Source organism: Coregonus lavaretus (assembly GCF_964263955.1).
Source record: "Coregonus lavaretus genome assembly, chromosome: 5".
Lineage (NCBI taxonomy): Eukaryota > Metazoa > Chordata > Actinopteri > Salmoniformes > Salmonidae > Coregonus > Coregonus lavaretus.
This window is the reverse complement of record NC_139992.1, coordinates 33,046,598-33,061,270: the sequence shown is the minus strand read 5'-3', so window position 1 is coordinate 33,061,270 and position 14,673 is coordinate 33,046,598. Positions and strand designations below refer to the sequence as shown.

General features: G+C 45.4%; 1 protein-coding gene across 1 annotated transcript in view; it reads left to right on the top strand.

Moving 5' to 3' along the window:
- Positions 1–14,673, top strand: part of LOC311129664 (E3 ubiquitin-protein ligase MYCBP2-like) — a 319,573-nt gene that overhangs the window by 169,383 nt on the left and 135,517 nt on the right. Inside the window, exons 29-31 of the mRNA XM_084162035.1 lie at positions 370–562; positions 12,730–13,004; positions 14,327–14,548. Of these exons, the coding sequence (XP_084018161.1) occupies positions 370–562; positions 12,730–13,004; positions 14,327–14,548 (690 nt within the window). The remainder of the gene's footprint in view (positions 1–369; positions 563–12,729; positions 13,005–14,326; positions 14,549–14,673) is intronic.

Below are 14,673 nucleotides of genomic sequence, written 5' to 3'. Positions count from 1 at the left end.
TATAATATAATAATAATATGCCATTTAGCAGACGCTTTTATCCAAAGCGACTTACAGTCATGCGTGCATACATTTATTTATTTTTTTGTGTATGGGTGGTCCCGGGGATTGAACCCACTACCTTGGCGTTACAAGCGCCGTGCTCTACCAGCTGAGCTACAGAGGACCAATAAGAAACACTCATTTTAGTTTTCAGTTGCAAAATGTTTTAAAACATTTTCCATTGCATTCCCTAATGAACATCACCCTGGAGTGTAATACAGTAGTTGTTAGGATGTAGCTAGTAAATATTTAATGAATAGGTTGTAAAGCTTTTGTAAACATGTAATAAACATGCAGCAACGTTGTCAACCCCTCCTCTCCCTTTAGGAGTGTTTCGAGTCCCTGCTGAGGATCCTCCACTGGAGCTGGACCACCCTGGTGCTGGGGGTGGAGGAACTGAGGGGCCTGAAAGGCTTCCAGTACACGGCCACCCTGCTGGACCTGGAGCGCCTGCGGTTTGTAGGGACCTGCTGCCTGCGCCTGCTCCGCGTCTACATCTGTGAGATCTTCCCCATCTCTGGTAGGCTCTCTGGTAGGGTTACAAAGATGCACGTGCACAAACGCACACAAATACGCGGGCAGGTACAGAAGCATGATCGAACACACACACATACACACACACACACAAGAACCCAAGTTGATGCCATGGATTTTGCTACATAGAGAGACATAACATATTATAAGGCTTATAATAAGACATTTTAAAGGCTCATAGCAAGTAATGAAACCATTATACCTGTCAGCTTTAACACTTCAACCGCAAAAGCAGTCATTTTCACTGCCATTTTTTAAAGTAATGCCCCCCTCCGTCCTTGACCTTTCCTAAATAAGTCTATATAACACACTGTCGGTGTTAGAAGCTTAATATCACAAACAGAACTGGATTTATAACACGTTTTAGGAGTGTGTGTCATTTTTTGAATGTGTTTTGCCTCAAAACTGAACCTAAACTATACCGAAACTAATTTCACACATATAACAACAGATTAAATTAATTAAGTAAAGTATGATGGGGAAAACGATGATTTGATGAGCGAGGGGAAGCGAATGATGCCTAATTATGTAATCACCAATTGTTAATGAAGAACAGGGCAGGCCATTCTATTGTATTGATCCATTCTAATTATATTATAATCTTAAAATGATATGTACCCTATATCAGTCCATCGAATCAAAGCAGTCTTATCAGTCTACTCTGGCCTACTTGGAGTAGGCTACACAGTGAGAGCGTGCGTAATGGTAAAAATAGGAAAAACATTAGATCAATGCCTCTTGCCTTTTCGAGAAGCCAACAAGGCCCTCCCCCGCCCTTCCTTCGGCAAATCGGATCATGACTCCATTTTGTTCCTCCCTTACTCAAACAGGAAGTACCTGTGCTAAGGTCTATTCAACGCTGGTCTGACCAATCGGAATCCATGCATCAAGATTGTTTTGATCACACGGACTGGGATATGTTCCGGATAGCCTCAGAGAATAAAATTGACGTTTACACGGACATGGTGACTGAGTTCATCAGGAAGTGTATAGGGGATGTTGTTCCCACGGTGTATATTAAAACCTACCCAAACCAGAAACCGTGGATAGATGGCAGCATTCGCGCAAAAGTGAATGTGCGAACCACCGCATTTAACCATGGCAAGGTTACTGGGAATATGGTTGAATATAAACAGTGTAGTTATACCCTCCATAAGGCAATCAAACAGGCAAAACGTCAGTACAGAGACAAAGTGGAGTCGCAATTAAACGGCACAGACAGAAGATGTATGTGACAGGGTCTACAGACAATCACGGATTACAAAGGGAAAAGCAGCCACGTCGCGGACAACAACGTCTTGCTCCCAGACAAGCTAAACATCTTCTTTGCCAGTTTTGAGGATAACACAGTGCCACCGACGCGGCCCGCTCCCAAGGACTGTGAGCTCTCGTTCTCCGTGGCCGACGTGAGTAAGATGTTTAAGCGTACTAACCCTCGCAAGGCTGCCAGCCCAGACGACATCCCTAGCAGCGTCTTCAGAGCATGTACAGACCAGCTGGCTGGAGTGTTTACGGACATATTCAATCTCTCCCTATCCCAGTCTGCTGTCCCCACTTTCTTCAAGATGTCCACCATTGTTCCTGTACCCAAGAAAGCAAAGGTAACTGAACTAAATGACTATCTGCCCAAAGTACTCACTTCTGTCATCATGAAGTGCTTTGAGAGGCTAGTTAAGGATCATATCACCTCCACCTAATGACACCCTAGACCCACTTCAATTTGCTTACCGCCACAATAGATCCACAGACGATGCAATCGCCATCACACAGCACAGTGCCCTATCCTATCTGGACAAGAGGACTACCTATGTCAGAATGCTGTTCATTGACTATAGCTCAGCTTTCAACACCATAGTACCCTCCAAGCTCATCATTAAGCTCGGGGCCCTGGGTCTGAATCCCGTCATGTGCAACTGGGTCCTGGACTTCCTGATGGACCGCCCCCAGGTGGTGAAGGTGGCCACCCACACCCACACCTCCAACTCAATCTTCAAGTTTGCAGACGACACAACAGTAGTAGGCCTGATTACCAACAATGACGAGACAGCCTACAGGGAGGAGGGGAGGGCCCTGGCGGAGTGGTGCCAGGAAAATAACCTCTCCCTCAACGTCAACAACACGAAGGAGCTGATTGTGGACTTCAGGAAACAGCAGAGGGAGCACGCCCCTATCCACATCAATGGGACCGCAGTAGAGAAGGTGGATAGATTTAAGTTTCTCTGCGTACACATCACTGATGATCTGAAATGGTACACCCACACAGACAGTGTGGTGAAGAAGGCTCAACAGCGCCTTTTCAACCTCAGGAGGCTGAAGAAATTTGTCTTGGCCCCTAAGGCCCTCAGCAACTTTTACAGATGCACAATTGAGAGCATCCTGTCGGACTGTATCACCGCCTGGTACGGCAACACCACCGCCCGCAACCACAGGGCTCTCCAGAGGGTGGTACGGTCTGCCCAACGCATCACCGGAGGCACACTGCCTGCCCTCCAGGACACCTACAGAACCCGATGTCACAGGAAGGCCAAAAAGATCTTCAAGGACATCAAACACCCGAGCCACGGCCTGTTCACCCCGCTGTGCGATGGCGATTGTATCGTCTGTGGATCTATTGGGGTCGTAAGCAAATTGAAGGGTCCTTAACTAGCCTCCCGGGTGGCGCAGTGGTCTAAGGCACTGCATCTCAGTGCTTGAGGCGTCACTACAGACCCCCTGGTTCGATTCCAGGCTGTATCACAACCGGCTGTGATTGGGAGTCCCATAGGGTGGCGCACAATTGGCCCAGCGTCGTCCGGGTTTGGCCGGTGTAGGCCGTCATTGTAAATAAGAATTTGTTCTTAACTGACTTGCCTAGTTAAATAAAGGTCAAATAAAATAAAATCCTCCAGAAGGCGAGGTCAGTACAGGTGCATCAAAGCTGGGACTGAGAGACTGAAAAACAGCTTCTATCTCAAGGCCATCAGACTGTTAAATAGCCATCACTAGCCGGATACCACCCGGCTATTCAACCCTGCACCTTAGAGGCTGCTGCCCTATATACATAGCCATGAAATCACTGACCACTTTAATAATGTAACACTAGTCACTTTAATAATGTTTACATACTGCTTTACTCATCTCATATGTAAACTCAGCAAAAAAAGAAATGTCCTCTCACTGTCAACTGCGTTTATTTTCAGCAAACTTAACATGTGTAAATATTTGTATGAACATAACAAGATTCAACAACTGAGACATAAACTGAACAAGTTCCACAGACAAACAGAAAGGGAATAATGTGTCCCTGAACAAAGGGGGGGTCAAAATCAAAAGTAACAGTCAGTATCTGGTGTGGCCACCAGCTGCATTAAGTGCTGCAGTGCATCTCCTCCAGACGTGCTCAATGGGATTGAGATCCGGGCTCTTCGCTGGCCATGGCAGAACACTGACATTCCTGTCTTGCAGGAAATCACGCACAGAACGAGCAGTATGGCTGGTGGCATTGTCATGCTGGAGGGTCATGTCAGGATAAGCCTGCAGGAAAGGTACCAGATGAGTCAAGAGGATGTCTTCCCTGTAATGCACAGCGTTGAGATTGCCTGCAATGGCAACAAGCTCAGTCCGATGATGCTGTGCAACACCGCCCCAGACCATGACGGACTCTCCACCTCCAAATCGATCCCGCTCCAGAGTACAGGCCTCGGTGTAACGCACATTCCATCGACGATAAACGCAAATCCGACCATCACCCCTGCCTGGTGAGACAAAACCGTGACTCATCAGTGAAGACCACTTTTTGCCAGTCCTGTCTGGTCCAGCGAAGGTGGGTTTGTGCCCATAGGCGACGTTGTTGCCGGTGATGTCTGGTGAGGACCTGCCTTACAACAGGCCTACAAGCCCTCAGTCCAGCCTCTCTCAGCCTATTGCGGACAGTCTGAGCACTGATGGAGGGATTGTGCGTTCCTGGTGTAACTCGGACAGTTGTTGTTGCCATCCTGTACATGTCCCGCAGGTGTGATGTTCGGATGTACCGATCCTGTGCAGGTGTTGTTACACGTGGTCTGCCACTGCAAGGACGATCAGCTGTCCGTCCTGTCTCCCTTTAGCGCTGTCTTAGGCGTCTCACGGTACAGACATTTCAATTTATTGCCCTGGTCACATCTGCAGTCCTCATGCCTCCTTGCATCATGCCTAAGGCACGTTCACGCAGATGAGCAGGGCATCTTTCTTTTGGTGTTTTTCAGAGTCGGTAGAAAGGCCTCTTTAGTGTCCTAAGTTTTCATAACTGTGACCTTAATTGCCTACCGTCTGTAAGCTGTTAGTGTCTTAACGATCATTTCACAGGTGCATGTTCATTAATTGTTTATGGTTCATTGAACAAGCATGGGAAACAGTGTTTAAACCCTTTACAATGAAGATCTGGGAAGTTATTTGGATCTTTACAAATTATCTTTGAAAGACCGGGTCCTGAAAAAGGGACGTTTCTTTTTTTGCTGAGTTTATACAGTGAGGGAAAAAAGTATTTGATCCCCTGCTGATTTTGTACGTATGCCCACTGACAAAGAAATGATCAGTCTATAATTTTAATGGTAGGTTTAGTTGAACAGTGAGAGACAGAATAAAATAAAATAAATCCAGAAAAATGCATGTCAAAAATGTTATAAATTGATTTGCATTTTAATGAGGGAAATAAGTATTTGACCCCTTCTCAATCAGAAAGATTTCTGGCTCCCAGGTGTATTTTATACAGGTAACGAGCTGAGATTAGGAGCACACTCTTAAAGGGAGTGCTCCTAATCTCAGTGTGTTACCTGTATAAAAGACACCTGTCCACAGAAGCAATCAATCAATCAGACTCCAAACTCTCCACCATGGCCAAGACCAAAGAGCTCTCCAAGGATGTCAGGGACAAGATTGCAGACCTACACAAGGCTGGAATGGGCTACAAGACCATCACCAAGCAGCTTGGTGAGAAGGTGACAACAGTTGGTGTGATTATTCGCAAATGGAAGAAACAAAAAATAACTGTCAATCTCCCTCGCCCTGGGGCTCCATGCAAAATCTCACCTTGTGGAGTTGCAATGATCATGAGAACGGTGAGGAATCAGCCCAGAACTACACGGGAGGATCTTGTCAACGATCTCAAGGCAGCTGGGACCATAGTCACCAAGAAAACAATTGGTAACACACTACGCCATAAAGGACTGAAATCCTGCAGCGCCCGCAAGGTCCCCCTGCTCAAGAAATAACATATACAGGCCCGTCTGAAGTTTGCCAATGAACATCTGAATGATTCAGAGGAGAACTGGGTGAAAGTGTTGTGGTCAGATGAGACCAAAATCGAGCTCTTTGGCATCAACTCAACTCACTGTGTTTGGAGGAGGAGGAATGCTGCCTAACCATCCCCACCGTCAAACATGGAGGTGGAAACATTATGCTTTGGGGATGTTTTTCTGCTAAGGGGACAGGACAACTTCACCGCATCAAAGGGACGATGGACGGGGCCATGTACCATCAAATCTTGGGTGAGAACCTCCTTCCCTCAGCCAGGGCATTGAAAATGGGTCGTGGATGGGTATTCCAGCATGACAATGACCCAAAACACACGGCCAAGGCAACAAAGGAGTGGCTCAAGAAGAAGCACATTAAGGTCCTGGAGAGCTGAAGGTTCGAGTTGCCAAATGTCAGGCTCGAAACCTTAATGACTTGGAGGAGATCTGCAAAGAGGAGTGGGACAAAATCCCTCCTGAGATGTGTGCAAACCTGGTGGCCAACTACAAGAAACATCTGAACTCTGTGATTGCCAACAAGGGTTTTGCCACCAAGTACTAAGTCAAGTTTTGTAGAGGGGTCAAATACTTATTTCCCTCATTAAAATGCAAATCAATTTATAACATTTTTGACATGTGTTTTTCTGGATGTTTTTGTTGTTATTCTGTCTCTCACTGTTCAAATAAACCTACCATTAAAATTATAGACTGATCATGTCTTTGTCAGTGGGCAAACGTGCAAAATCAGCAGTACTGTACTCTATTCTACTGTATTTTAGTCAATGCCACTCCGACATTGCTCGTCCTAATATTTATATATTTCTTTATTCCATTCTTTTACTTTTAGATTTGTGTATTGTTGTGAATTGTTAGAGACTACTGCACTATTGGAGCAAGGAACACAAGCATTTCGCTACACCCGCAATAACATCAGCTAAATATGTTATTACGGGTAAAACATTTTATTTAATTTTGTCGTTATAAAAATAAGCTGTTACCGTGTTCCAACACATATGCTGTCTGTTTCATAGTTGTAACATTGGCTCTCCACTAATGAAATGTATTGATCACAATTTTTTTCTTTTCTTTTACATATAGCCTATCAATTCAATCAATCAATTTTATTTTATATAGCCCTTCGTACATCAGCTAATATCTCGAAGTGCTGTACAGAAACCCAGCCTAAAACCCCAAACAGCTAGTAATGCAGGTGTAGAAGCACGGTGGCTAGGAAAAACTCCCTAGAAAGGCCAAAACCTAGGAAGAAACCTAGAGAGGAACCAGGCTATGAGGGGTGGCCAGTCCTCTTCTGGCTGTGCCGGGTGGAGGTTATAACAGAACCATGCCAAGATGTTCAAAAATGTTCATAAGTGACAAGCATGGTCAAATAATAATCAGGAATAAATCTCAGTTGGCTTTTCATAGCCGATCATTAAGAGTTGAAAACAGCAGGTCTGGGACAGGTAGGGGTTCCATAACCGCAGGCAGAACAGTTGAAACTGGAATAGCAGCAAGGCCAGGCGGACTGGGGACAGCAAGGAGTCACCACGGCCGGTAGTCCCGACGTATGGTCCTAGGGCTCAGGTCTCTCAGTTGGCTTTTCATAGCCGATCATTAAGAGTTGAAAACAGCAGGTCTGGGACAGGTAGGGGTTTCGTAACCGCAGGCAGAACAGTTGAAACTGGAATAGCAGCAAGGCCAGGCGGACTGGGGACAGCAAGGTGTCAGCATGCCCGGTAGTCCTGACGTATGGTCCTAGGGCTCAGGTTCTCAGAGAGAAAGAGAGAACGAGAGAATTAGAGAGAGCATACTTAAATTCACACAGGACACTGGATAAGACAGGAGAAGTACTCCAGGTATAACCAACTAACCCCAGCCCCCCGACACATAAACTACTGCAGCATAAATACTGGAGGCTGAGACAGGAGCGGTCCGGAGACACTGTGGCCCCATCCGAAGAAACCCCCGGACAGGGCCAAACAGGAAGGATATAACCCCACCCACTCTGCCAAAGCACAGCCCCCGCACCACTAGAGGGATATCCTCAACCACCAACTTACAATCCTGAGACAAGGCCGAGTATAGCCCACAGAGGTCTCCACCACAGCACAAACCAAGGGGGGCGCCAACCCAGACAGGAAGATCACGTCAGTAACTCAACCCACTCAAGTGACGCACCCCTCCTAGGGACGGCATGAAAGAGCACCAGCAAGCCAGTGACTCAGCCCCTGTAACAGGGTTAGAGGCAGAGAACCCCAGTGGAGAGAGGGGAACCGGCCTGGCAGAGACAGCAAGGGCTGTTCGTTGCTCCAGAGCCTTTCCGTTCACCTTCACACTCCTGGGCCAGACTACACTCAATCATATGACCTACTGAAGAGATAAGTCTTCAGTAAAGACTTAAAGGTTGAGACCGAGTCTGCGTCTCTCACATGGGTAGGCAGACTGTTCCATAAAAATGGAGATCTATAGGAGAAAGCCCTGCCTCCCGCTGTTTGCTTAGAAATTCTAGGGACAATTAGGAGGCCTGCGTCTTGTGACCGTAGCGTACGTATTGGTATGTACGGCAGGACCAACTCGGAAAGATAGGTAGGAGCAAGCCCATGTAACGCTTTATAGGTTAACAGTAAAACCTTGAAATCAGCCCTTGCCTTAACAGGAAGCCAGTGTAGGGAAGCTAGCACTGGAGTAATATGATCAAATTTCTTGGTTCTAGTCAGGATTCTAGCAGCCGTATTTAGCACTAACTGAAGTTTATTTAGTGCTTTATCCGGGTAGCCGGAAAGTAGAGCATTGCAGTAGTCTAACCTAGAAGTAACAAATGCATGGATTAATTTTTCTGCATCATTTTTGGACAGAAAATTTCTGATTTTTGCAATGTTACGTAGATGGAAAAAAGCTGTCCTTGAAACAGTCTTGATATGTTCGTCAAAAGAGAGATCAGGGTCAAGAGTAACGCCGAGGTCCTTCACAGTTTTATTTGAGACGACTTTACAACCATCAAGATGAATTGTCAGATTTAACAGAAGATCTCTTTGTTTCTTGGGACCTAGAACAAGCATCTCTGTTTTGTCCGAGTTTAAAAGTAGAAAGTTTTCAGCCATCCACTTCCTTATGTCTGAAACACAGGCTTCTAGCGAGGGCAATTTTGGGGCTTCACCATGTTTCATTGAAATGTACAGCTGTGTGTCATCCGCATAGCAGTGAAAGTTAACATTATGTTTTCGAATAACATCCCCAAGAGGTAAAATATATAGTGAAAACAATAGTGGTCCTAAAACGGAACCTTGAGGAACACCGAAATGTACAGTTGATTTGTCGGAGGACAGACCATTCACAGAGACAAACTGATATCTTTCCGACAGGTAAGATCTAAACCAGGCCAGAACTTGTCCGTGTAGACCAATTTGGGTTTCCAGTCTCTCCAAAAGAATGTGGTGATCGATGGTGTCAAAGGCAGCACTAAGGTCTAGTAGCACGAGGACAGATGCAGAGCCTCGGTCTGACGCCATTAAAAGGTCATTTACCACCTTCACAAGTGCAGTCTCAGTGCTATGATGGGGTCTAAAACCAGACTGAAGCATTTCGTATACATTGTTTGTCTTCAGAAAGGCAGTGAGTTGCTGCGCAACAGCTTTTTCTAAATTTTTTGAGAGGAATGGAAGATTCGATAGAGGCCGATAGTTTTTTATATTTTCCGGGTCAAGGTTTGGCTTTTTCAAGAGAGGCTTTATCACTGCCACTTTTAGTGAGTTTGGTACACATCCGGTGGATAGAGAGCTGTTTATTATGTTCAACATAGGAGGGCCAAGCACAGGAAGCAGCTCCTTCAGCAGTTTAGTAGGAATAGGATCCAGTATGCAGCTTGAAGGTTTAGAGGCCATGATTATTTTCATCATTGTGTCAAGAGATATAGTACTAAAACACTTAAGTGTCTCTCCCGATCCCAGGCCCTCGCAGAGCTGTGCAGATCCAGGACAGCTAAGCCCTGGAGGAATACGCAGATTCAAAGAGGAGTCCGTAATTTGCTTTCTAATGGTCATGATCTTTTCCTCAAAGAAGTTCATGAATTTATTACTGCTGAAGTGAAAGCCATCCTCTCTAGGGGAATGCTGCTTTTTAGTTAGCTTTGCAACAGTATCAAAAATAAATTTTGGATTGTTCTTATTTTCCTCGATTAAGTTGGAAAAGTAGGATGATCGAGCAGCAGTGAGGGCTCTTCGGTACTGCACGGTACTGTCTTTCCAAGCTAGTCGGAAGACTTCCAGTTTGGTGTGGCGCCATTTCCGTTCCAATTTCCTGGAAGCTTGCTTCAAAGCTCGGGTATTTTCTGTATACCAGGGAGCTAGTTTCTTATGACAAATGTTTTTCGTTTTTAGGGGTGCAACTGCATCTAGGGTATTGCGCAAGGTTAAATTGAGTTCCTCAGTTAAGTGGTTAACTGATTTTTGTCCTCTGACGTCCTTGGGTAGGCAGAAGGAGTCTGGAAGGGCATCAAGGAATTTTTGTGTTGTCTGAGAATTTATAGCACGACTTTTGATGCTCCTTGGTTGGGGTCTGAGCAGATTATTTGTTGCGATTGCAAACGTAATAAAATGGTGGTCCGATAGTCCAGGATTTTGTGGAAAAACATTAAGATCTACAACATTTATTCCATGGGACAAAACTAGGTCCAGAGTATGACTGTGGCAGTGAGTAGGTCCAGAGACATGTTGGACAAAACCCACTGAGTCGATGATGGCTCCGAAAGACTTTTGGAGTGGGTCTGTGGACTTCTCCATGTGAATATTAAAATCACCAAAAATTAGAATATGATCTGCTATGACTACAAGGTCTGATAGGAATTCAGGAAACTCAGAGAGGAACGCTGTATATGGCCCAGGAGGCCTGTAAACAGTAGCTATAAAAAGTGATTGAGTAGGCTGCATAGATTTCATGACTAGAAGCTCAAAAGACGAAAACGCCATTTTTTTTTTTGTAAATTGAAATTTGCTATCGTAAATGTTAGCAACACCTCCGCCTTTGCGGGATGCACGGGGAATATGGTCACTAGTGTAACCAGGAGGTGAGGCCTCATTTAACACAGCAAATTCATCAGGCTTAAGCCATGTTTCAGTCAGGCCAATCACATCAAGATTATGATCAGTGATTAGTTCATTGACTATGACTGCCTTTGAAGTGAGGGATCTAACATTAAGTAACCCTATTTTGAGATGTGAGGTATCACGATCTCTTTCAATAATGGCAGGAATGGAGGAGGTCTTTATCCTAATAAGATTGCTAAGGCGAACACCGCCATGTTTAGTTTTGCCCAACCTAGGTCGAGGCACAGACACAGTCTCAATGGGTATGGCTGAGCTGACTACACTGACTATGCTATTGGCAGACTCCACTAAGCTGGCAGGTTGGCTAACAGCCTGCTGCCTGGCCTGCACCCTATTTCACTGTGGGGCTAGAGGAGTTAGAGCCCTATCTATGTTGGTAGATAAGATGAGAGCACCCCTCCAGCTAGGATGGAGTCCGTCACTCCTCAGCAGGTCAGGCTTGGTCCTGTTTGTGGGTGAGTCCCAGAAAGAGGGCCAATTATCTACAAATTCTATCTTTTGGGAGGGGCAGAAAACAGTTTTCAACCAGCGATTGAGTGCTGAGACTCTGCTGTAGAGCTCGTCACTCCCCCTAACTGGGAGGGGGCCAGAGACAATTACTCGATGCCGACACATCTTTCTAGCTGATTTACACGCTGAAGCTATGTTGCACTTGGTGACCTCTGACTGTTTCATCCTAACATCGTTGGTGCCGACGTGGATAACAATATCTCTATACTCTCTACACTCGCCAGTTTTAGCTTTAGCCAGCACCATCTTTAGATTAGCCTTAACGTCGGTAGCCCTGCCCCCTGGTAAACAGTGTATGATCGCTGGGTGATTCGTTTTAAGTCTAATACTGCGGGTAATGGAGTCGCCAATGACTAGGGTTTTCAATTTGTCAGAGCTAATGGTGGGAGCCTTCGGCGTCTCAGACCCCGTAACGGGAGGAGTAGAGACAAGAGAAGACTCAGACTCAGACTCCGACTCGCTACATAATGGGGAAAACCGGTTGAAAGTTTCTGTCGGCTGAATGAGCGACACCGGTTGAGCATTCCGACAGTATTTCCCTCCAGAAGCCATGAGAAAGTTGTCCGGCTGCGGGGACTGTGCGGGGGGATTTATACTAACGTTACTATCTGTACTTACTGGTGGCACAGACGCTGTTTCTTCCTTTCCTACACTGAAATTACCCTTGCCTAACGATTGCGTCTGAAGCTGGGCTTGTAGCACAGCTATTCTCGCCGTAAGGCGATCGTTCTCCTGTATATTATGAGTACAGCGACTGCAATTAGAAGACATCATGTTAATGTTACTACTTAGCTTCGGCTGTTGAAGATGTTGACGAACCATGTCCAGATAAAGCGTCCGGAGTGAAAAAGTTGAATGAGGGAAAAAAGTTGCGATGGAAAAAAGAAAAATAAAGTAAAGTTGGCAGCAAAAACGCACAGGAAAATGACTCTTCTGTCTCGGGACATTCACTCCTTGGAGGAGAGCACGCTTTTTCCCAGAATCACCCAGAATGCATTAGCCTACACTAACATAAACAAATGAAAATGTTATTCTGTTAATTAAAATAAAAAATAAAATAATATTCTGTTTCTAAAGGCCTTCATAAACTCAACCAAATCATTATTTTTGTGATAGCATAAATGAAATCAGAATGACTGCTCAATTAGTTTGAAGGGTGGTCCCTCAAGGCCCAGCGGTTCTAGTGTTAAGTAAAGTTTCTGAATCGTCAACTGAATGTAACAGCATCATATTGTCCCTGGCTAAACCCCCAGGCATCTGTCCTATTCCTGTTCTTCCCTCCTCCTCTCCAGCCAGCACCAAGGCGGTGGTGGAAGAGTCCAGCAAGCTGGCGGAGTGCATCGGCAAGACCCGTAGCCTGCTGAAGAAGATCCTGTCGGAGGGCATGGACAACTGCCTGACCAAGCTGGACAACGACCCTCAGGGCTACCTCTCCCAGCCCCTCATCCTGCTAGAGGCCGTGCTGCAGGAGTGCCACAACACCTTTACCTCCTGCTTCCATTCCTTCTACCCTACGCCCGCTCTGCAGTGGGCCTGCCTCTGCGACCTTCTCAACTGCCTTGACCAGGTGGGTCAAAGAGAGGAAGCTCTGTCGACCAAGATTGTGGGTTCAACAGTAAGGTTGTAAGGTTGTTTGTTCAATTCCCACACAGACTGCATAGACTTACTGTGGCCACCAATACGAAATCATTTATGCACGCATAATCTCGGAAACCCAGAACAAAAATATTGCGGAATTGCGTCAGATGCTCGATTTAAGTGTTGATTATATGTTTTTATAGATTATTTTTTGGGGTGCAATTGTGAACAATAGCCATATCAGACATCAGTACATCCAATACGCACAAACAATGCCTTTTGTGCATATGGACAATTTCTGTAATCTTTTATTTCAACTTATGAAACATGGGACCAACACTTTACATTTTATATATTTTTTCAGTATAGTTTATCCACTTGTTTTACCACTACATCACTGGACCCAACCAATGTTTAAGGAGCAAAACATTTCTCAGACTGACATTGAATGGGCCCTAAAGAGTCACGTGAAGGAGGAAAGACACTATACTGCATCCTGCGCTGGCACCAGTTCTACATTATGTGGCTTTTTCTCTGCAGCATCCTCCAGAGCTTTTTTGCCTATCGCCTCATTCACGTGCCGCCCGCCCTTCTCCCAACCGCCGACACTAAAGCTGCCAGTCGGAAGCAAGACGCTTTTTTGTAGCTATTAAGTAGTAGATTCCCAAATGCCCAATAAAAACAGTCATTAAGCTGGAATAGTGTAGTAATGCAAATAGGAATTGTGTAGTAATGCGAATAGGAAATGTGTGTTCACCAGTAGGCGTGACCCAAAACTCTGCTCATCACTACTCAAATTACAAAATGATCAGTACTGACTTACCACTCATGTATGTAGTAAATAAGTAGTGAAACTATGTAATATTGAGGAGAACTTGTAAGGTAGTGATGAATGTTAGATTTTTTTTGAGGTTGTGGCGATAAACTGCAATCTGGTGGTGGCTAGAAACAATTGCATGATATTAACTATTACAAATTGATGGTCCTTGAAAATAAATATTAGTGCTTGAAAAAGTACTTAAGTCCTTGAATTTGACTTGCCACTGTCTGTACGAACCCTGTACAGTACGTTCAAAATAGTATGTAATACGACTAGTACACAGTATGCAGTTTAAGTAAGTAGTAGGCAAGTCAGATTTCGGACATGGCCAGTGTCTTAGTTGCTATCAAAATGGCTCCTCTAAGTTTTGTGTACCAACATTTTCTAAAAAATATATAGTTGGTGATAATTTAGGTCAAAATGCATTCTGGCTCTAGTTATCTGGCTCTTGCCAGCTCACCCACACTTCTTTCCCCTCTCCCTTTCACCAGGACATCGCTGAGGCCAACTTCCGCACATCAAGCAGCCGACTGTTGGCGGCGGTGATGTCTGCGCTGTGCAACACGTCGGTCAAGCTGACGTCCATCTTACCCATTGCGTACGACGGCGAGGTGCTGCTGCGCTCGCTGGTCAAACAGGTCAGCACGGAGAACGACTCGGCGCTCGCCCACCGCTTCCCCCTGCTGGTGGCGCACATGGAGAAACTCAGCCACGTGAGTAAACGCCAAAGAAAGCGAAATTTCAACACAATGTGTGACCAATGAGGACCCGTTTTTAAAAAGCATCTCCCAGTAGGAGGGTTGGTCTAGGTTCAGTTTCCCAGGTCTATATAATCATA